The 22,492-nt window shown below is 39.2% G+C and overlaps 1 protein-coding gene across 1 annotated transcript in view; it reads left to right on the top strand.

Moving 5' to 3' along the window:
* The window catches only part of CSTF3 (cleavage stimulation factor subunit 3), an 80,923-nt gene that overhangs the window by 56,280 nt on the left and 2,151 nt on the right, over positions 1-22,492 (top strand). Inside the window, exons 4-19 of the mRNA XM_034769926.1 lie at positions 6,246-6,278; positions 6,770-6,867; positions 9,006-9,072; positions 9,166-9,200; positions 9,310-9,436; positions 10,858-10,935; positions 11,153-11,315; positions 11,909-12,018; positions 12,408-12,524; positions 12,888-12,962; positions 14,433-14,576; positions 14,665-14,767; positions 17,911-17,980; positions 19,114-19,309; positions 21,413-21,566; positions 22,290-22,384. Coding sequence (XP_034625817.1) covers positions 6,246-6,278; positions 6,770-6,867; positions 9,006-9,072; positions 9,166-9,200; positions 9,310-9,436; positions 10,858-10,935; positions 11,153-11,315; positions 11,909-12,018; positions 12,408-12,524; positions 12,888-12,962; positions 14,433-14,576; positions 14,665-14,767; positions 17,911-17,980; positions 19,114-19,309; positions 21,413-21,566; positions 22,290-22,384 — 1,665 coding nt within the window. The remainder of the gene's footprint in view (positions 1-6,245; positions 6,279-6,769; positions 6,868-9,005; positions 9,073-9,165; positions 9,201-9,309; positions 9,437-10,857; positions 10,936-11,152; positions 11,316-11,908; positions 12,019-12,407; positions 12,525-12,887; positions 12,963-14,432; positions 14,577-14,664; positions 14,768-17,910; positions 17,981-19,113; positions 19,310-21,412; positions 21,567-22,289; positions 22,385-22,492) is intronic.

The following is a 22,492-nucleotide window of genomic DNA, read 5'->3' as shown; positions in this document are numbered from 1 at the left end:
TAGGTGTCCCGTGGCAGCAGGGTCACTCTACTTTTAAATTTTCTTTTGTTAAATATTAATTTGCCTGTTATAGCAGGGAATGCCTTCTTCTGAGGCCAGCTGCTTTTTTTATTACATAGTTATTGGATGCATCATAATGCACAATCCTCTATAGAGGTATAGAAAGGGAGATGTACTGTATATGTTGTGCATTCTGTGTGTAAAAACATACTCTTGTGGAATGGTAGGGGACTTTGTGGAGTCATTTATGCCTGTGCAAAGTGATTGTAAATACTCCTGTTCTAATGTTTACACTCACTGCACAGGTATAAATGACTCTATAGGGTTCAAGGCAGTGCAGAATCAGGTTCACAGTCTTTAATTTCTTAGATTTCCTCTGTAATATTTTTCATGTTTTGAATTCTCAGAGTTTAAATTACTCTCTTTGTTCCTGAATTTATTTCCAAATATTCAGGCATGAAGGGGCTGGGAATCAGGTTGCTTGGGAATGTGGGAAGCCATCAAAGGAACAGGAATGTTGCGAAACAGTATCTGTGTTAGGGTCCCTATACCAACATGGAGTAGGAAGTATTTTAGTCCAACTTACGCCCCTTGTCCCACTTGTAAAAGAAATTATTCCCTGCAAATGAGTGAGAAAACAAAGGAAAAGTTACCTTCTGGGTAAAGGCTGTCCCTGAAGTGCTACTGGCCACTAAATACGAATAAAAATATGAATAGAACTTTTCCAAGTCTAGGGAGAATAAATGGAAGCTAGGGTTCTCCTCAGAGGAAGATTCAGCAGGAGGGAGTGATTCAGATGAATTGCAAGAGGCTGCAAGGGTAAATGGAACTGCTGATGCAGCTGTTAAAAGTTTAGAACCCAAAATAATTCCTTCAATGCTTGATCCAAAATCCCCGTTTCCCTGCCTGTGGAAGCTAAATGAATGATAGCTAGCAGAGTGTATAAATAGGAATGTTTATTTGAGGCCTTCTGCAAGCTCTTTTAAAACCTATCTTCCTAGTGTTTTAAAATAATAAGGAAAGTACATCTACATTAAAACAGACCTTGCTCACTGTGTCCTAATGGATTTCTACCTCCTCATGGAGAATGAGAAAAGGCCAGGAGCTTTTATCCTGTGGCTCTATAGCTAAACGGTAAAAATTTTGAAAGCACTGAAAAAACAAGAGCAATAGGATTTACAGTGCAAACTTTCTTTTTTTGTTTGTTTTTAAATATTCCAGCACTTTTCTCTCCAGTTACAAAATAAAAGAATTCAAATAGCATCTTTGCAAATTTTCCATTAAAGTATGAACTCCTTCCATAATGTTTAATGGCTATAACTAAACAAGAGCCATGAAGAATATATTACAAATCAAATGAGAGAAAAAGGTCTAAAATATGCACTGCTACATGACAGCGTTAATTAAATGAGGATATAATGATATATACATTTCATAAACTTAGATAGGCAGTGGCCTTAAAACGTCAAAGAGAATCAAGATGCTGGCTCTGACTAACCCTGAAATTCAGGAGCAGAGTACTTTGCTCTCATAGCTGTTAAAGCTACATAATTTCCATTCCTTTTGGTTTAAGGATCCTTTTTTTTTTTTTTTTTTTTTTTTTACTGCAAGCATATTTTTTCTAGCACAGATGGAACTTACATTTGCAGACTTTCTCCCTTCTATAAGGAGTGACTGCTAATAGCTTAGCATATTTATGCAAATTTAGCCCATATTTACCTGGTGGTTAGGTCTTCTAATCTGTGTACCTGAACATAGCTCAACCTGCCCTGTAAAATGCACCTTAAAATCAATTTTAACTATCTACCACATAGTGGCAGGTTTCAGAGCGGTAGCCATGTCAGTCTGTATCAGCAAAAACAACGAGGAATCCTTGTGGCATTAGAGACTAATAAAGTCAATGCCCAAATACATTTGTTACTCTAAGGTGCCACGAAGACTCCTCGTTGTTTTATCTACCACATGCTCATTGGTGTCATGAGAGGCAACAAATTTACTTAAAGCTGTCAGTTAAACTATATTTGCTGTCCTTTATTTGTGTAACACTGTGAGCCTTCTACTTGGGTGTGTGTTTCACTGTCAGGCGGTTATTGGATGAAATAAAGTGTTATGAGAGCAGTATTAAGAGTGAAATGTAAGGTCATGAGATCCATGATCAACGGGTATCTTGTAGAAATGACAATCCAGAGCTATGGGGCAGATACTGAGGAAGGCAGGTCTCCTGCACTTGCAAATCCCAGTTTCAGTAGAGTCAGTTCCAGCATCCCTGATGCTAGTAGGATCAGGTCAAGGAAGGAGAGGCAGTCCTACGATAGATGGGTTTCTGCACACTGAAATCCTGAACAATCAAGACCTTAAGTTGGATCCAGTATTAAGCAGGGAGCAGGTGCCATATTGAGACTGCAAATGTGATGTGATGTCATTGACCTGTGTCAAAATCAGGAGTAAGATATAGGATTTATTGATCTCCTTAATATCTCATGTTTGTTTATAGCCTTTAAAAGTTAAGAAAGCAGTTCACACTTTAAGGTAAAATTGGTAAAGAAATATTACTGTTGCAATGTGTTTGTTAATATTGAAGCAACTGATTGGTTTTTTGCGTCTTTGACAAGGTGTGCGTGATTCACAGGAAGTTTGCTGGAGTTGGTAACACTCAGTTAAAATAGTTTGTTTTGTTCATGGGATATGGGCAAGCTTTTGGAGATGGCTTTAGTAAAATGTTTACTTGGCTGTCAATAGATCAGTCCCATGTGTTTCTAGTAAATGTTTAAATATGCATGGAAATATATTGGGCCCCACAGGATGAATTCTGGAAGTGGCTAATGTCCCTTCTCCTTTCTTTTATGGGGAAGGTTCCTTCATAGCTTTAACCCTAGAAAGATGATGCTATTACTTATTATTTACTGTATGTGTTCCCCTCAGTTTAATTACAGAGTTTATCTGCATGTCTAATCAGACTTAGGTCCACGGCTAAGGGCAGGCTTCCATTTCCTTACGTAAGATATTATAATACTATTTGTCAGTTACTGTTCATTAGCAGTCAGCTTTGTGGAATTGTGATTCTGTCCCTTGGATTTTATGGTACAGCTGCCCTTTTTTACCAGATTGATAAATAAGTCAAAGATGCTTGTTAATGTTTTTAGTGCTCCATTCTGTGTGTGGGGATGTTTGTATAAATTAAAGGGAAAGGGCTCTCTCATCCCTCTCCTAGTTCTGTGTTCCTCCTGGTATTTGTAAGCTTTGTCTTTGAATGTCAGAGAAATGGCACAAACTTGGCTGATTGGCTTGGAAAACCATCCATGATTCAGAAAAAAGCTAGCAGCTGCCTTTTGTATAAATTTTCTGGTAAGCCAGGGGAAAGGGTAGTATAATAATCAGTTCTGGAAGTGGTAAAAATATGGACTAGAGGCCCTCAGCCTCCTGAGAAGACAAAGTATCCATTCAAGCTAGATACTTAAGGACATAAACTGAACATTCAGAAATGCATTCAGTGTGTTTCTGCAAGTAAAGCTAGAAGGCAGAAATGACAACTAGATATTTAACCATTTAAAAGAAACCTAAATCACAGATTCATACATTATCCCAGTTAGTTTGATAAGACTCTAAAGCTAACCAGAGGCTGCAGTTCTTGGGATGGCTTCTGTAATAGGAAGGAATCTTAGCATCAAGCTGAACTTTTATATATGACGATATTGGGATGACTTATAAACATAACTTAGTTTGTTCATTAGCCTTATGAACTTCCAACCACAGAACTATATGGGAACGAATGGGCTAAAAATTAGATGAGACCTTTGTCTTTTGATTTTATATTTGTAGTAATTATGGACTAATTGTGTACAGCATAAATATAGGGCTATAATAAACTTGAGAGGATCTGTTTGTCACAGACTGTAATGCTGCAGTTCAGTGAAGCTCTAAGCAGGTCTATGAGACTTCAACTATGTATTTATTCCAGGGCTGTCAGTTATTTATAATACAGACATCAACTTTTTAAAATCCCACTAGAGGTTACAGATGGTCTCCATGTTACTAGTGAAAAGCAACTGGTGTTTCTATGACTTCTTGGTAGAATTATTTTTCTCTCTCTCTTTTTTTTGGGTCAGGGAACATGGTCTTTATATGTTAGGACAATAGGGCCCTGATCCTGATTGGGGCCTTTGGGAATTGCAGTTTACTCTGTTGTGGTTTACTTCGTAAATATTGACCTGGAACGTTTGTTTCCTGGCCAGTGGAATAGATGGTCCAAGGTGACACCAAAGGCTGTTAACCCAGCTGGTCATTGGCAGCCTCACATCGAGATCACTATTATTGCTGTGCTCTGTGAAAATATAAATATTTATGGGTTGAAAGCGGAACTCTACTGGTTTGGGCTTACAGTTTTGGCAGTTTACAGTCATTTCCTCGTAGGGTAAGACTGGTTCCGTAACTGATAGGAAAGCAGGATTTTGTTCTAAACTATAGAGTAAATTTCTTATTTCACATAAAACTAGTTGGCAAATTTTGCCGTTTTCCTGTTTCTGAACATTCACAAACTGATCCTTAATTTTTCTAATATATTTATTATTTGTAAATATTTGCTGAATAATGTAACCAATCAAACAAGTTTGAGCCTTTTGGTTGTTTGGAAACTATTTACTATGACTAAGCTTCCATGACTTTCTGTGACCTCCGAGACATCTGCAGCAGACGGTGCAGCTGGCTCAGGGGCTGCCTGCAGGAGTTTGGGTGTGTGGGAGGGGGCTCAGGGCAGGGGGTTGGGGCGCGGGGCAGCACTTACATTTTGGGGGGGTGGTTCCCAGTTCCCACCTGCATGTCCTTGCAGCTTCTAGGCAGAGCAGCCAGGGGGTTCTGCGCGCTGTCCACGCCCACAGGCGCTGGCCCTACCCCCCAGCTCCCATTGACTACAGTTGCCAGCCAATGGGAGCTGCAGAGCTGGCACTTGTGGTGGGAGCAGCACGCGGAGCCCCCTAGGAGCTGCAGGGACATGCTGATTGGAGCTGGGTGGGGAACCGTGCTGAGCTCCCCCCAACCGCCCCCAGCCCCAGCGGGGGTCCTGGGCCGCACGCTGCCATCAACCTTCCCTCACTAGAACCAGCGGGGGTCCCAGGCCACGCACCGCCACCTGCCTCTCCACCCCAGCACCAGTGGGGGACCTGGGCCATCTTCTCCAGCACCCGTGGCGCCCCTAGATCACCCCCACAGAGAAACGCTGGCCCAGGTTTTAGTTAGGGGTATATAGTAAAATTCGTGGACGGGTCACAGACTGTGAATTTTTGTTTACTGCCCGTGACCTGTCCATGATTTTTACTAAAAATACCCATGACTAAAAAGTATCCTTAGCTATGACTACTCAGAAATCAGGTTCAGTTAGTGAATGATTGGTCACATAAATCCCTGGATATTTCTGCTTTCTAATTTCATGACTGAAACTTTTAAGAGGAAAATAACACTCTTCTGGTATGGAGTTGGAATGAATAATTGCTCTTGCTGAAATTTGTAGAATTTGCAAACATACTTGCAAGTGATAAATAATATGACTCCACAAATGAGAGAGAGCTGAATTTACTGGTTTACTCAAGAATACTTGTTATTCAGCCAACTCTTGTCTGAACATTTCAAGAGGTTTATTTTAACACATACACTTTTCAGCATAATGTATTAATGTTTGCCAGCAATATGTTACAGAACATCATTCAAATGTTATAGTGGATTGATAAATGAAATGACCCATTTAGTTCAATATTCAAGCTAGAGTGGTTAAGGTGGGGTACCCAGAACCTGATCTGGATGATTAGATGGGCACAGAGGTAACTAGTATCTGTTTTGTGCACTTAAGTCCACAATTTAGCACCTTAAAGTAAGTGTCCAACTTAGAAAATTTTACTTCCAATAATGAATATAAGTAAGGATGCTCATTAAGGCCAAAATTCTGGTCCTCTTGGAAGTCAATGAAATAAACCTTATTTGACTGCAATAGAACTAGGACTTGGCCCTAAAAACAGAAATAGCCAAAAAAAAAAAAAAATAGAGGCTTCTTGTACAATGAATAATAATTATGCAGTTACGTTGTGTTGAAATATTGGGAGGCAATGTGGCCTAGTGGCTAGAGCAGTGGAGTAGGACTCATTATTACTCTAAACAAAGACAAATTAAACCATTTCACCACTGCAAATATAAAATTTACTTTTACCTTTAAAAATAGGATTTTTCCAACTTATTTATTCTTTTCTGCTTCCCTACAGATTAAAGCAAAAAATTACGACAAAGTAGAAAAGGTGAGTCCAATGATAAATTCTATACTTTATGTAATTTTTAAGATTTTGTTTTTTAAACAAAAAATTCTAAGGACCTTACATATGAAATATATATTTATAAGGAGACCAGGTATCGTCTCATTAGGCTGGGGTAGTAGATTGGAAAGAACTGCAGCTTGCATTGAATATTTTATCTGAGTCATTCTTTTTTTTATCCAGTTTATCCAAGGATACCTTAGAAGTATGATCACGAAAGTGGGTTTTATTGCTGTCAACACACTGTAAATAGTGGGGTCACCAGAACAATTGTCCTGCATTTTATACCTCTCCAGTTCTGACTACCTAACATGAAGATAACCTTACCAAATCAGTTGGTAATTTAGGTTATTCTTTCCAATAAATTTCAGCTCAGAATAACAGAGAAGGTTTTAATTGAGGTGCTCTAAGAAATAATATAAAAACCTAATTTCTGTTCTTGGATTCCTGATCACATTTTCTCCACATATTAACAGTTGTTTCAGAGATGCCTCATGAAAGTGTTACACATTGATTTATGGAAGTGTTACCTTTCGTATGTACGTGAAACCAAGGGAAAGCTACCCAGTTACAAGTAAGTAAAAATGTTTTTTTCCAAATTCTTTAGTTTTGATGGTGATTCTCTTTTCCTTTACAAGGCATTGAACAGGGGTTTTGTCTTGACAAACCTGGCTCTGAGCCTGGAGAGCTGATCATAATGGGTCTATAACAGGGGTAGGCAACCTATGGCACGCATGCTGCCTTCAGCATGTGAGCTGATTTTTCAGTGGCACTCACACTGCCCAGGTCCTGGCCACCCGTCCGGGGGGCTCTGCATTTTAATTTAATTTTAAATGAAGCTTCTTAAACATTTAAAAAACCTTATTTACTTTACATACAACGATAGTTTAGTTATATATTATAGACTTCTAAAAACGTTAAATGTATTACTGGCACGTGAAACCTTAAATCAAAGTGAATAAATGAAGACTCGGCACACCACTTCTGAAAGGTTACTGACCGCTGGTCAATAAGATATCACCTGGTCTCTGTTTCAAAAACATTTTCTCTAATACATCCCTTGATTCTTTCTGGTAGGCAGTTGCCTTGCTCATGCTCCATATAAAATAGCAGATAAAGTTGCTTACTTGAGACAACCAGAGAAGTTAGAGAAGTAAATTGTCCAGTCCATTTGCCTGCTAATGAGGGATTGTTCCCTATCATACATTATCTTTTGCCTGGTCTAATCTAATTTTAAACTTCCTGGTCAATGGGGGCAAATAATAAAAGCCTTCTGTAGACCAGGATTGATGGTCAAGTAATACAGCTCAAGTGTTAGCTTTAATCAAGATACAATATTTAAGGTGGGAACAATTGAAGAACTCTAGTTTTGACATGGCCTGGAACTTAATACATCTTGGTGTCAGGAAGAATTTTTGGATATTCATCTTAAACTTTTCTTTCCTTAATTTCATCCCATTTCTCCTAATACTCCTGTGAACTGCACTAAATAATTCCTCTCCATCCTAAAGCCTGGCTTAAATTTACAAGTTAGGTTGACATAGCTGTAGCACTTGGAGGTGTGAAAAATTCACACCCCCAAGCATCAAAATTAAACTGACTTAATCCCTGATGTAGATGTGACTAGGTTACTGCAGAATACTTCCGTCGACCCAGCTACTGCTAGTTGGAGAGGTGGATTAGTGATACCAATGGAAAAACTCCTTCTGTTGCCGCAGGAAGCGTCTACCCCATGGCACTAAAGCAGCATAGCTTCAGTGCCATAGCTGTGCTGCTGTAGCGCTTGTAGTGTAGACATAGCCCTAATGTTTACACTTTAAGTAGCTGTTGATTGTTGTCATGTTCTCTCCACATAGTCATCACTTAACCTAGCTATACATACTCATTACTAGTGCTGTTAAAAATGGTAAATAAATTTCATGAAAAAAATCATAATTTTTAATTTAAAAATATCAATTAAAAAAGAGAAATCCCTTTTTTTGTTTTGGTATTTGTTCATACCCTTCCTTTGTCTTATAATTCCCTAACCCTTTTTTTCAGTGGCAAAATTGTGGGGAAGGGGGTGAAAGGGGAGGTGAGAAGATGGAAAAAGGGAGAGTGAAAACAAAATTACAATTTTTGGCAGGGAGGGAAGGGGAAGACAAGGGGTTGATGGCTGAAAGATTTAAAAAAAAATTCCCATGGAATCTTTTGATTATTAAAAAGAAGCCATTTTTATGGAGGGACGGGAAGAAAGGCGTTTCAAAGTAAAACCAGGTTGCAAACCACTCCTTTTAGCCCTTAACTGCTTTTTCTTGCTTTTCTCGGGGATTCCTAATCTCTTTCAGGTATTGCCAGTAAGTAAATCAGTTAGCAAGGAAGATTTATAGAGCAACTGGCCATATCTTTTCTCTTCCTGGTGCACATGGCATATGTGAGCTCCAGTCATCTAAGAAGAGAGGCCCAGGCACCCGAGAGCATTATGTACTGCCAACAGTGCACTAAGCCAGCTAGTTTTCCTTTTAACTTCCTTGCTTGTGGTAATTGTCTGAATACAGAATGCCAGGAATTTAAGGAAACCAAACACCTGTTTTATGGCACTAGGCTTTTTTTACTTAAATATATATTTAGAATTTGTTGCTAAAAGATTTTTTTAAATGAATACTGTTTATTAAAATTGATAAAACCTAGTCCCAGCTCTGAATGTTTTCAATATTTGTGGCATTTTTTCAGAGAAAAAATGGCTCAGGCATATGACTTTGCTCTGGATAAAATCGGCATGGAAATCATGTCATACCAGGTATGTTTTGTTATCTAACTAATTATTTCTGATTACTGTACTAAGTGCTTGTTGATGTGATTTTTTTTTTCTGTTTTTTTTTTTTTTACGTAGATCTGGGTAGATTACATCAATTTTTTGAAAGGCGTGTAAGTACTTTTAAGTATTTTTTTAAAAGTTAATTCATGTAATTTTAATGTTTATATAAATTACAGTGTTTTAATTACTGACATGTTAGTGTCTCACTTCACTATTTAGAGAGGCAGTTGGATCTTATGCAGAAAACCAGAGGATAACAGCTGTTCGTAGGGTTTACCAGCGAGGTTGTGTGAACCCAATGATCAACATTGAACAACTCTGGAGAGATTATAACAAATATGAAGAGGTAACTGAGAAAATAAAATTGTTTGTGATTTCAGGTTTGTTTAGAAAATCCTGTCTTAAAAATTACTAAAAGTTAGTCCCAGAATTGTGTCCACCCAATACTTGTGTGCAAATAGGTAAAAGGTAGTGCAATGTGTGTTTTGCATGTACAATGGTGAGCTCTTTGTGCATCCATGCAAGAATTTTACAGGCACAAAGTAGGTACCTATGTGTGATAATTTGTTTTTTTCTATTTCTTCACTTACAGACTGTTTGTTCTGGATAAACTTAGAGAATTTTTCCCTTTTCATATAGTTTGTTGTGATGTTTTAAGTTACATAGTGTCATGTGTTTCCTGTCTGCTGTATTGGAGAGTTTGTCACTTTTTTTTTTTTTTTAATATTGATATCCATTGTGAAGGGTCAAGGAAAACGTGAGCCTTTTGAACATCTAAGTGTGCTGGTGTTTAGGGGCTTATTTGATCTGTACTCTGTAGGTGCCATATCCCCACAGAGTTCCCTTATGGCCTGAATTCAGTAGGAGTTTATGGTGTTCAACAAATTGAAGGAGACAGTAAAATTTGCGGGATCTAGTCCAGTTTATGTCCTTAATTAATAATCAGGTGTGTAAGGCATTTTAAGTAGCAAATACAGAGGGAGTTTCATGATGAGTTTAAAGAATATGATTCTTTCTCAGAAATTTAAAATTAATATATCTATTTAAGGGGCAAGATTATAACTTGTTCTATGTGCCCACCTAGGGGAATAAGTGTGTACAAAGCCTACTCACCTACTTGAGTACCCAGATTGCCAATCTGAATTAATGGGACAGAGCAGATATGTGGAGCTGTTACTCTTAACCCCTTATAGGTGAGCAGAGAGAGGATGGGAGTAGCCAGGGCCTTGGCTCTGACCTCTGGGATGTGCTGGCCAACAGAGCTGAGCTTCACTTGATAAAGGACAAGGGGCAATGAGGGAAGGAATTGTGACTGACTGTGGACTGATCATTATTTAGGGCAAGACAAAATTTCAGTCTCATGTCCCATAATGTGTATATAAAGTTTATTCTTATGTTTTAGAAGTTTAAATCTGAATCCTTCATGCACAGGCAAACATCACTTAGGGCATCTGTGTGTTAGAAGTAAAAAATCAAAAATATTCTGCGATATAAATGACTAAAACTTTTTGCTCCCACAACTGAATTGCCAAACACAGATTATTTACATCATTGTATTTGTTCCCTAACTTGGCCATTTACCATACGTTTATTTGAAGATATTTGTTGTTTTCAGATGTCCATACCTTTTAAAAGACTTCTGTTGAACGTTCTTAAATAGTTTTACATCCCCTTTCAGGGCCCTTCCTCTCTCTGAAATAAAATTCAGTAGTTTGTATTTTTTTGTAAAATAGTGTATTTTCAATTGCTGTTTATTTTTTTCCGCAGGGAATCAATATTCACTTAGCTAAAAAAATGATTGAAGATCGGAGTAGAGATTATATGAATGCTAGACGGGTGGCCAAGGTACAGACTCCTGTTCACTTCATTTTTACAATGTTTAATTCCATAAAAGCCAGAAAGCATTAAGCCTAGTTAAGATTTTCAAGTACAGCTACTTGTTTGGTAGGCTGATAGAATTGATATTTTCATAGGACAAAAATGCTAAGCATACCTGTAAGCAGTCACTTTCATTATGCCTATTTCTCTCTACAACTTAAAATATTATTTACCTCTTTTTCAGGAATATGAGACTGTTATGAAAGGTCTGGATCGCAATGCTCCCTCCGTCCCCCCACAGAATACTCCCCAAGAGGCTCAGCAGGTCGACATGTGGAAGAAATATATCCAGTGGGAAAAGAGTAATCCACTGCGCACAGAAGACCAAACTCTCATAACAAAAAGAGGTAACATGATTAGATATCAGAATCAGTCATAGATACTCTGCAGCATGTTTTGAATTATTGCTGAAAATCGTGAGTGACCTTCAGCTGAAGAAATGAAGTGTTCTTAACATTGACAATGATTGTGCTATGCCCGAAGTTGGTCAAATCGTGTTTTTTCTTCATTAATCCCCATTCCGGCTCTACATACAAGTAACACTGCAACACTTATGCCAGTACTTCAGCCTGACTTAATTCTCTTCAGAGGCCAGGCTGCAAATGACCTACCGCAGGCTTGGAAAATCTGCAAATATAGGCTATTTCAGACCATGTTGGGAGGTGTCAGGCCCATATGCAGAAGACTTTTCCAATCACCACCTCTCTGTTATACTGAGGGGATCTTGCATCGGTATCTCCACTGACTACAACTGGGGTAGTGACCTGAAGAGAGGCAGGCTGGCCTCAAGCAACGTTGGGTATTAGTAGGATCTACTGTATTATCTGATACTTCTGTGTTTGATACACCAGTTAATTAAGTTACAAATGTAAGTTATTAATATACAGTCATACAAATGCTTTTGCTAGGAATATTTATCACTTTGACTTTTTTTCCCTAGTTATGTTTGCTTATGAGCAGTGCTTGTTGGTCCTCGGACATCATCCAGATATCTGGTACGAGGCTGCCCAGTATCTTGAGCAATCCAGTAAGCTGCTAGCTGAGAAAGGGGTAAGGGAATGGATATGGCCAATGGAGAAAACACATTTTTAGCATTTCGAACTGTGTGTAGATTTTAGAATTCTGAACAGTATTCCATAATATTAAAATTAATTGCACTTAAGAGATTTTTGAGTTATGAAATGCAATTATAATGTTGGCATTTAAATATTTTAAGTAGTTTAAATCTTAGACTTTTATGGTTGATACATATAGTAGCATTGTAAATGCTGACCGTTCAAATACTTATGTACATGAGCATGTGAATACTACATTTGAATTCAGTGAGACTACTCACATAAATAAAATCATGTACACAAGTGCCAGCCGGATCAGATCTTAATTTTGTCTTCAGTGTCTTGAGTATTAAATAATTTTGTTACAATATTTGTTTATCATAGGACATGAACAATGCTAAACTGTTCAGTGATGAGGCTGCTAATATTTATGAAAGGGCGATCAGCACTTTACTAAAGAAGAACATGCTTCTGTACTTTGCATATGCAGACTATGAAGAGGTGAGCATAAAGATTTCAGTACTGACTCAAACTCCAGTGGGACAAGATGTCTTTTCTCCAAAATCTCATCTGCTTGAAAAGTACTATATAAACAGAATATTAATTCTGCCAAACTTCTCCGCCTACATTGACACTTTCTAGGCTAAAGTAATATAATGGAAAAATATTTCTATATTATTAATTTCAAAAATATGTTAGAAATATTCAGCTTTTTACTTCATTCTTTAATTTTTTTTTCTTCTTCCAAACAAGTAGGTAGAGGCAGAAAGTGGCAGAGAGAGACTTCCAGGAACTTCAGTGTGTCTAGTATTATGAAGCATGTTAGTGATTTTTTTTTTTTTTATATATATTTTATTTCCTCAGAGTCGAATGAAGTATGAGAAGGTGCACAGCATATATAACCGCCTCTTGGCTATTGAAGATATTGATCCCACATTGGTAAGATGATTCTATACTATTCAGTTTTTCCACATTTCCAGTAATATTGATCTCAGTACACCCAAAGAATGGGTAGCGTTCTCATCAGTTAATAGCTTGAGTGGATGACTAGTGGACTAAGATTAGGTTGAGAATATGTAGACTCTTGGAAACCACAGTATCAAATTCCAGCAGGGTCAGTGACTCTGCCCTTTAGTCTTCCAAGGTAGATAAATTAGGTACCATGCACTTTAATTTCTGTGTCCTTAAAAACCTACAGCAAGCCATATCCATTCGAATGGACGTTGAAGATCCCATGACATGCTTCATAAGAGTAGGCATTTGCTTTGTTGACCAAAATTTCACTTCCTCTTCCCTAAACTGTGTGCTTTGCACCCATCGATTGCCACTCTCTGCCCCAGTGGATGATGCAATGCAGTGGTGCTTTATGTTTAAAGTTTATGAAGCACTTTGGGATGAAGTACACTGCATAAATACCAAAGATTAGTACTACACCTCTACTTTAAGGAGGAAAAAAAAGAAAATTGTATTATTACTATTTGTATTACAATAGTGCCCATTGTACTAGCACTGTACAAACACATAGTGAGAGAGAGTTCCTGTCCTGAAGAGCTTACATTATGAATAGACAAGACAGAGTGGGAAGGGAACAGAGGTGCGGAGAGGTAAAATGACAAGTCCAAGGTCATACAGCAGGGCAGTGGCAGAGCCAGAAATCTGGTCTCCTAACTCCAGTCCAGGTCTCTGTTTACTAGATCACAATGCAGCTTCAAGTTCAAGTGCATCTCTGGGAAACTCCCAGAGCCTGATTCTCTCTCTCACCAGTTTTACAGTTGAATCAATGTTGTTACTCCTAATTTAATCCAGAATAAGTGAAAGGATACTCAAATACACACCACAGATCAGCCACTGGATGAATTAATTACCATATGTTTGCTATTTGCATGACCATACATCAAAAATATCAGTCCAATAGGACAGAATGAGTGGTATTTCAGATCCCGTTACCTACTAGTAAACGTTGGAACAGACTTCTAGCATACATGTTCGTTATGGGTTTTATGGCCTCCTGTATGTGCTCTGTTATCCCTATAAGATACTTGCCATTTTTAGAAACCGCAAATGACTTATGTATAATTGTAATTCTCTGAAGGCAATAGCCTATGTAAATTCAATACCCACCTAACCACCTCTTCTGCCTCAAGAATTTTAATATTGATTATCGTTATAATTTTATACAGGCCTCGTGCCAAAAATAAATAGGTAGGTTAAAGCTGTGGCGCAGTCTATATTCCATGATGCTGCCTCATAGCTGCTACCTTATCTGAATGTGTTGTTTATATTATGAATTATTATATTTTGTGGCTGGAGTGGATTTTAGATATGCCCAAAGGATCTCTTTCATATCTTAATACTTTTATATTTTGGATATCATCTTGTGTGCTGAACAAATCATCATGTATATTTTAGGTATATATACAGTATATGAAATTTGCAAGGCGGGCAGAAGGCATCAAATCTGGAAGAATGATATTTAAGAAAGCAAGAGAGGATGCCCGGACCCGCCATCATGTCTATGTTACGGCAGCTTTGATGGAGTATTACTGTAGTAAGGTAAACTCAGACATATTCTTTGGGATTAATGAAGTGTTAATAGCTGTGCTGCTTTTTGAAGCTAATAATGCTATTTTAACATTTGCAGGACAAGTCAGTGGCCTTCAAGATTTTTGAGTTGGGGCTGAAGAAATATGGAGACATTCCAGAATATGTACTGGCATATATTGACTATCTGTCTCACCTTAATGGTAAGCTTTGGGAACTAGGAGGGCTACTAATGAAACATTAACCTTCACTCTCTGAGAGTTTGGCTTCAGTCCAAGTTTGAATTCCTTCCTACAGGGCAATAATCTTCTTCACAAAACCTGTGTGATTGATTTGAAAAAAGTGCCATTTTCTGCACAGTGACGATCCAGAAGTGAATTGACATTGAGATCCCATATTGTCTCATCACTATACAGAGTGGGCTTTCCAAGTCATTAAGTACTTTCCACTATGGCAGTTTCACTCCATCTGTAGCTGACAGTGGAAAACGTGTTAGGAAAATCTAACTCCTTGGGCACAAAGATTCATAGGGGCTTAAAAAGTCTGTCTGCAGAAGTACTCAACAGCAGTGATGGATTGATCCTTTCCTGTAGTGACTGCAGAATTCTGGGTCCAGTTTTCTGACCTTCACAAGTACAAATAAAACTCATTCTCCAACAGTGGATGGGAAAAGCAAAATTCAAAGTAGTATTGTGAATTAACTGACAACTTAGTGTTGGCGTGTCCTGGGCAAAGACCATTGATAAGGGGGGCATACAGTGCTCCAAGGATACAAAGCCATCCATGTGCAAGGGGAGAGGGAGGTATGCAGTGTCAGTGTACCGGTTGTGCAGCTAGCAGCAGGGCTGTGTGTCACGGAGTCCCCGGGCGATGCTTTGGAACTGCTCCCCACAAAGCCAGTCAGGACTTTGGGGAGCCTTTTCTTCCACGGAGCAGACTGTTTTTAGGGCAAGAAGCTTACACGGCTTTACCTTTTGGTGTTTTTTTTGGGAGCATTTCGCATATGCCCCTTCGTGCGCTTTTTACAGCGAGTCCACCCAGGCGGGGTCCTGGGGAAGCCAGAGGTTTTGCACGCACCCACACTTTGCAGTTAGATGTGGCTTTAAGCCAGCCAGTAAAACAGAGGTTTATTAGATGACAGGAACACGGTTTAAAACAGAGCTTGTTGGTTTAGCGAACGGGACCCCTCCACTGGGTCCATTTTGGGGCCAAGCAAGCCAGACATCCCCGTTTTCCCTTACTTCTAGTCCCCAGCCAGCTCCAAAACTGACCCTCCACCCCCTCCCCCCGCCCCTCCTTCTTTGGGCTTTGTCTCTTTCCCGGGCCAGGAGGTTACCTGATCTTTTTAGCTATTTCCTTGCAAGGGGGAAGGGCCCTGGCCTGTTGTTGCCAGGGAGACAGAGTGTCAGTGATTTATGCACACTGGCCTTTATCCCACCACCTAGAGACTTAAGAAATGCATAGGGGAAACTGAGGCACCCACACAGTATTCAGAGGAAACATTAAGAACAGTCCCACTTCGTCACACTCTGCCACTGCAGGACTCGTTAGTGTGGGTGTTAATGGAACGGAGAAGAAACTGGAGCTGTCTGAAGCAAAGGTATGGGGTTGCAGTGGAGGCTGTGTGTGTAGCTGCTGTGGTGTTTCACAGATTCAGAGAAGAGTCGGGAGAGTGGCTTGTCCTAACTTTCTAGTCTCCTTCCCTGCCCAACCATGCTTTCTAAAGATTCATCAGATCCCCAAACTGCTGAGCTCACATGGAGGGTCTTCTACAGCTGTGAGTGATGTTGCTTATCCATCCACGCATACTGGCCCATTTGGGCCTGTCCTTGCACCACTTTCCTTTCTCTACACTGGCATTTAAATGATAACAGTGTAACCCTTAGTTATTATCTAATAGCTCAATTGGCACGCTTCATTTATTTTCTCTGTTTAAGAGAGATTTTGAAGAGGGGGCAGACTTGAATCAAGGGGATGTTTGTACAAAAATCCAGTTCCTCCTAACATCCCTCTGAGAAAATGGATATTTGTGTTAATTCTCATAAGAGCAGATGTAGACATGGAAAAAAACAAAGACTTCGTGACATCACATACCAGTGAACCGTCCACCTGCTCACTTTAGAGATTTTTCTGAACAAAGGTAAAGAGCTTCACAGTAAATATTTTTGAAAATAGCGCCCCTTTGTTGTTGTAACTATCTGGCAGGCATAGGGGGATTTTTGGGAAATCAGATGAATAGATAAGAATTTACTATGTACCATTACACGCAGTGTCAGCTGGAACTTCACCAGCAGGACAGGATAGCATCACAGCAATAGTGGTGGTGGGTCTCACAGTTACTGAGCTATCTGCACCCCTGACCCCTCACTGGTCTCTTAAGTGCACCCCTTCAACTGTCAGGCCTTGAGTCTTTACTGCTTTTGAGGTGGAATCCCACTCTTGGACCAGGGACTGGACTACTGTCCCCTGGAATGAGTCGTGCTTATCCAGCAAGACCAAGTGGGTTTAGTATCTGCAGTTTCTTCCCTTCAGGAGTTTGTGGCCAGTGGTGCAAACAGTGATCAGACAGCCTTTTTCAAAACAAAGTATTGTTTGATTTTAACAGCAGAAATAAAGCATAGCATAAGAGAAAAAGGATTTTAAAACAGTAGGTCTATATGCATCTCTTTCTTATCTAGAGGAGTACCATCTCTATAGAGACTCTAGCCAGGCCTGAACCTCTTGGTCTGGGTGTCAGTCTGTTTCCCCTTAACTGTGTTTTCCCCGTTTGATGGGGCGTTGTTTTAAAACTAGTTTAGGTTTTTGTTCTGCTGAGTTCAGACTTGGACCCTGCTGCCCACAACCAGTTTGGGGAACTCTGCAGTCAGTCAGAGAGAGACCATCAAAGCAAAGGGCTCCTGCATTGTACCTTGCTGGCAGATGGATGGTTATCTCAAGTTATTGTCCCTGTTTCCTGCTTGTTTTTCCAATAGCCTGGTGTTAAACTAAACCAACATACTCATACCGTGAAAAACCCAATAACCAGGTCACAATACAGTATTCATATGTTACACAACAACTCCATTTCCACCACAGAGAGTATCTATAAAATTGAGAGGTCCATGCAGGAGGCTTTTGCATTTCCTGATACCACCACAGTAGTATTGACTTGCATATTGATACAGCTGTAGCTGCGTATTAAGGTTTATTGAATCCTATTTATTGAAAATAAAATAAAGTCAGAGCATCGTATCGTTGGAACAATCTTATTTTTCACTTGAATGATAAATTTCTCTTAATAGAAACAGATTTGGAACTGGATTTAATGTTTATACTTTTTAATTGTTATATATTTTTATTTTTTTAGAGGACAATAATACAAGAGTTTTGTTTGAACGTGTTTTAACCTCAGGAAGCCTCCCACCTGAGAAATCTGGGTAAGTTTGTCAAATTATTTTGTTTTTCTATCCTTGAAAACCCTCCTTTAAAGCTTAAACATCACAAATTAACTAGAAGAATTGCTGCAGGTGTACTCTCCCTTGTAATCCCACCTAAAGGAAAGGGCACAGAATTCACCCTTTGGACTCCAGAAGCTGCTCAGCACCGCATTGGTGACAACGTAGCACAAAAACTTCCTGCACTGTGAATATACACCACTTTTTTTAGCCAGTGGTACTGATGATCACATTATTGTTCCCTGCCATTTTGGGAAAGGAAGGGAAAGATTGTGGGGAATAATGCAGGCACCTGAGAGAAGGTGAGATGGGAACTGATGGGAGAGGGACTTTACAAAAAACAAAGCAATAACCACAATCCAAAAGGATCATAGATGAGTTTGCAGCCCTTTCCTATCTAGTCCTTAACCCTGTCAGCCATGCTTCCACCCTCTCCTCTATTAAAGGCAGTTCTTCCAACAAGACTACAAACCCAGGTGCTCCCCCCAGGGAAACATACACAAGCCTTACGTTACAAGACCTATGCATCATAGTCAAATGTTCCACTGCTCTGCTCATTCATGCCCCCGTTTGTTGCTTCTGATCCTCTGAGAAAGAAGAATTTTTCTCCACATTTCAAAGAAAGGGGAACTGAGGTATAGAGTTGAGAAGCCAAATTCTCCTCAAAGGTGGGCGGGAAAGCTAAAATGAAAGTTGAATTAAGCCCAGGTATATGTGCTCAGATCCCTTCTTACCAAGCTGTGTGGGATTTTCTGCAAAGAAGTTGGGATTTACCATTGTGCAGAACACGGTGCATTGGTTGGTCTCTCTCTCTTGCTGCCCTCCACACCACTGCAGTGGTGCTTGTTGTATATAGTTTGTAAAATGCTATAAGGTCTATTGGAAGGAAAGGTGTTATAAAAATGAAAGAGATTATTAGGAGCATAGTATTAGTGTTACCTATTATGCATGCACATAAAATAGATACTTGAAGTTATTTATTAAATGGTAATGTCCATACTTCCTAATCCCTTTTATTGGAGTTTGTCATCTTGTGTATCTTTACAAGTAGGAGGGATTCAGCATAGCTTTCCCCCAAACAATCATTCATTCCCTTTACCTGTTTTCTTTCGCAGAGAAATCTGGGCCCGGTTTTTAGCTTTTGAAAGTAACATTGGTGATCTAGCTAGTATACTTAAAGTGGAAAAACGGAGGTTTACAGCCTTCAAAGAAGAATACGAGGGTAAAGAGACAGCTCTGCTGGTAGATAGGTACAAGTTCATGGATTTGTACCCTTGTTCTGCAAGTGAACTTAAAGCTCTTGGTTACAAGGTAGGTAGTTGAGAAAATTTAATTTTGTGATAGTTCTTTTGAGATCTGGTGCAATCCTGTAACACTGTCTCACCTCGTCTTGCACTTGCCTTAAAGTTTTCCTTGACAGACAAGAAAAAATAAAAATGGGGTGCATTTTTTTATTAGGGTTTATTCTTTCATTTTTTGAGCCTGATCCTGTTCCCGTGGAAGTTTTGCCATTGATTTTTGCCACTGAGTTTCAAATAAAGCAAGATTGGGCTGTTATTAACATAAGCTCCTTTTAATTTTTAGTTGTTTTAGCTGGACCCAGATGTGATCTAGAATGGAGTTAAAAGCATCGGTCTAATTCATCCCTGATTTAACTCCAAGTTAAACCAGGAATTAATGTAGTTCTCACAGCCTTTCTGTTCAGTCCTTCACTTGGAATGGTATTGGGCGGTAAAATGAAAACTTCCAGCAGTCCTAGGCTGCTGGTTCTTTGAGTGCCAGGCATTAACTATTGGGGGGCAGAGAACATGACTAACACACACTACTTTGCCTAAATTAATATTTCAGTTTTTGTCTCCATCAACAAAAGGTTGGTGCAGTAATGCCTTTGCCCTGCAGTCCCCAAATCCTCAGTGCAGGCTTAATTCTGAGATCCTTACTCAAGCAAAATTCCTGCTGAAGTCAATGGGCATTTAAGATCAGACATTCCTCTGCTAAAACAAACATCAAAAAGACAAATATTAGAGCAATGAGCCCAATTGCTGTTCAGTCAATAGCAGAACTCCCATTGACTTTGATGGCAGGATTGGACCGAGATTGAACATGATATTAAGCAGGAGGACTGAGAAAATCTGCCTGTCCTGTCCTAGGTGGATTTGACACTGCCTTTAATAACCACCATACTTCTGTTAGTGCTGAGAGCCTCAGGCATGTCAGTCACTATTTAATAGAATGTGCCAAGTGCTTGTATCTGATCTGTGGTACCAGCAGTTCTAGGTCTGTTAAACTCCAAGAATGTTTTGACCAGTTTAGTTTTTCCTGAGTGTATTTTTTTCTGATGTTTTAATTTTTTGCGATATGTAAAGTTTTGGGGAAATAGTAATTGAGGGATAAGACTAGATGGTTTTTGTGTGCAATGTGAAATAGGTAAACAAGTGTGAGAGCAATAAGAGCTTGTTTGCTGGAAGGATTGTTTTGTTTCCCACTTCTGCTAAGAGGAAGGACACTGGAATCACATCTCTCAGAAAGGGTGCTTCAGAGTCACTTGTTGTGTTCCAAAATTGTTCATAAAGAACCTGATCACGCGAGCCTGCTTCATGTGAGTACTCCTTATGAGAACTGGCTTATTGGCTTCAATTGAACTGCTCATGTATGGAGGACTGGGCCTAACCATTGTTTACAAACAATCCTTGTTGGAAGCAGAGCTGGTGTTCAGGCTTTTTGTTCGTGGACTCATACTTAACAATATGTGTGTGTGTGGTGTAGGTTTTTTTTTTTTTTAACATAAAATGTTTATAAATACACACAATATACAGACACAACCAGGTGTTTCAGATGGTGCAAATAGCAATGCCTTTAATTAAGGTTGCCTAAAATTTTCCATTTTAAGATACTGAAAACAGTATCTTATTATTTTGCTAAATTTCTGCTGAGCTAAAATTTCCAATGCTGGGTGCAGGCCTCATACTGACATTGTTTTTTCTTTTTTTGGTGACGTTTCAGTTAAAATGGTTCAGCTGTTTCCACAAATGAGATGAGAGAAAATGTTTTGCAGATGCAAGATGAACCATTATAAGTCAGGTTTAAACACACACAAAAAAGTGTGTCCACACCGTGATTTGCATCAGTTTAACTGTTTTTAAACCCATTTAAGTTAAGCTGGTACACCTTGTATTTAGACAAGCCCTAAATCATTGTTCTGTGCCTAGAACAATGGAGTCTGATCTCAGCTGGGGCCTCAAAGCAGAACTGTCATTTGAATAGATTGAACCCAATGTCTTCAGAAAGCATTAGAAAAAACGTAGCTGAGATTGTCAATCTATCTTTAATTCCTACTATGATATTGCTTTGTGTAATTTAAAACATGAAATTACTAAATTCCCTGGTTCAGTGCTCTCTAATTTGTGTTTTCAGGATGTCTCACGTGCCAAGTTAGCAGCCATAATTCCAGACCCCGTGGTGGCTCCTTCTATAGTGCCTGTTCTAAAAGATGAAGTAGACAGAAAACCTGAATACCCAAAACCAGACACACAGCAGATGATTCCATTTCAGCCAAGACATTTAGCACGTAAGTCAAGAGTTTAGTCATGTTCAGGTTAAAAAGATTTCGTTCAGGGGCCTGTTACCACCCTCTAACTCAGATTAAGCCATCCCATTGAATTTAATTGAGCTACTCATGAAGGCCCCTGTTCTGAAAAACATCAACTTTAGGCATCTGCTTAAATCCCATTGGGACTTCAAAAGAATTTATGCACATCTAAAGTTAAGTTGGTTCTTAGGTGCTTTGCTGGATTGGGATAGACTTAAGTCTTTGCTGAACAGAGGCAAGACTAAAGTAAGCATGATAAAGGGTTGCAGAATCTGGCCCCGAGGCTTCTGCTAGCTGTAATAAGACGATGTAGGTTGTTTTATTCCAGGGGTTCTCAGACTGGGGGTCGGGACCTCTCGGGGTCGTGAGGGGGGGGGGGGGGGGGGGGGGGGACGAACGACATGAGCTGTCAGTCTCCACCCTAAGTCCCGCCAGCATTTTTAATAATGTTAAATATCTAAAAAATTGTTTTTAATTTAAAAGAGGGGTCGCACTCAGAAGCTTTCTATGTGAAAGGGGTCACCAGTACAAAAGTTTGAGAACTACTGTTTTATACTTTAGGATTCAGATAGCTGAAGATGATGACAAAATGTACTTTTAGATTATGTCTGCCCGTTATTCATTTCTGTCATATACAAGAGCTCGAAAGCTTAAATTACTTTGCCATTCACATTTGATTTATACTGTTCTTTTTCTCAATAGCTCCAGGTTTGCATCCTGTGCCAGGCGGTGTATTTCCAGTCCCACCAGCTGCTGTAGTTTTAATGAAGCTCCTTCCACCTCCTGTGTGTTTTCAGGTTTGTTTCAATAATTTAATATATTCCACAGGCTTCACAACTGGTACAGACACTTCAGTAGAGTGCTTTACTGAATGAATTATATATACTGTGCTACTTAATGCTTCC

Source organism: Trachemys scripta, chromosome 4, assembly GCF_013100865.1.
Source record: "Trachemys scripta elegans isolate TJP31775 chromosome 4, CAS_Tse_1.0, whole genome shotgun sequence".
Classification (NCBI taxonomy): Eukaryota; Metazoa; Chordata; order Testudines; family Emydidae; genus Trachemys; species Trachemys scripta.
Note: the sequence above shows the minus strand (reverse complement) of the source record. Positions and strands in the feature narration are given on the sequence as shown.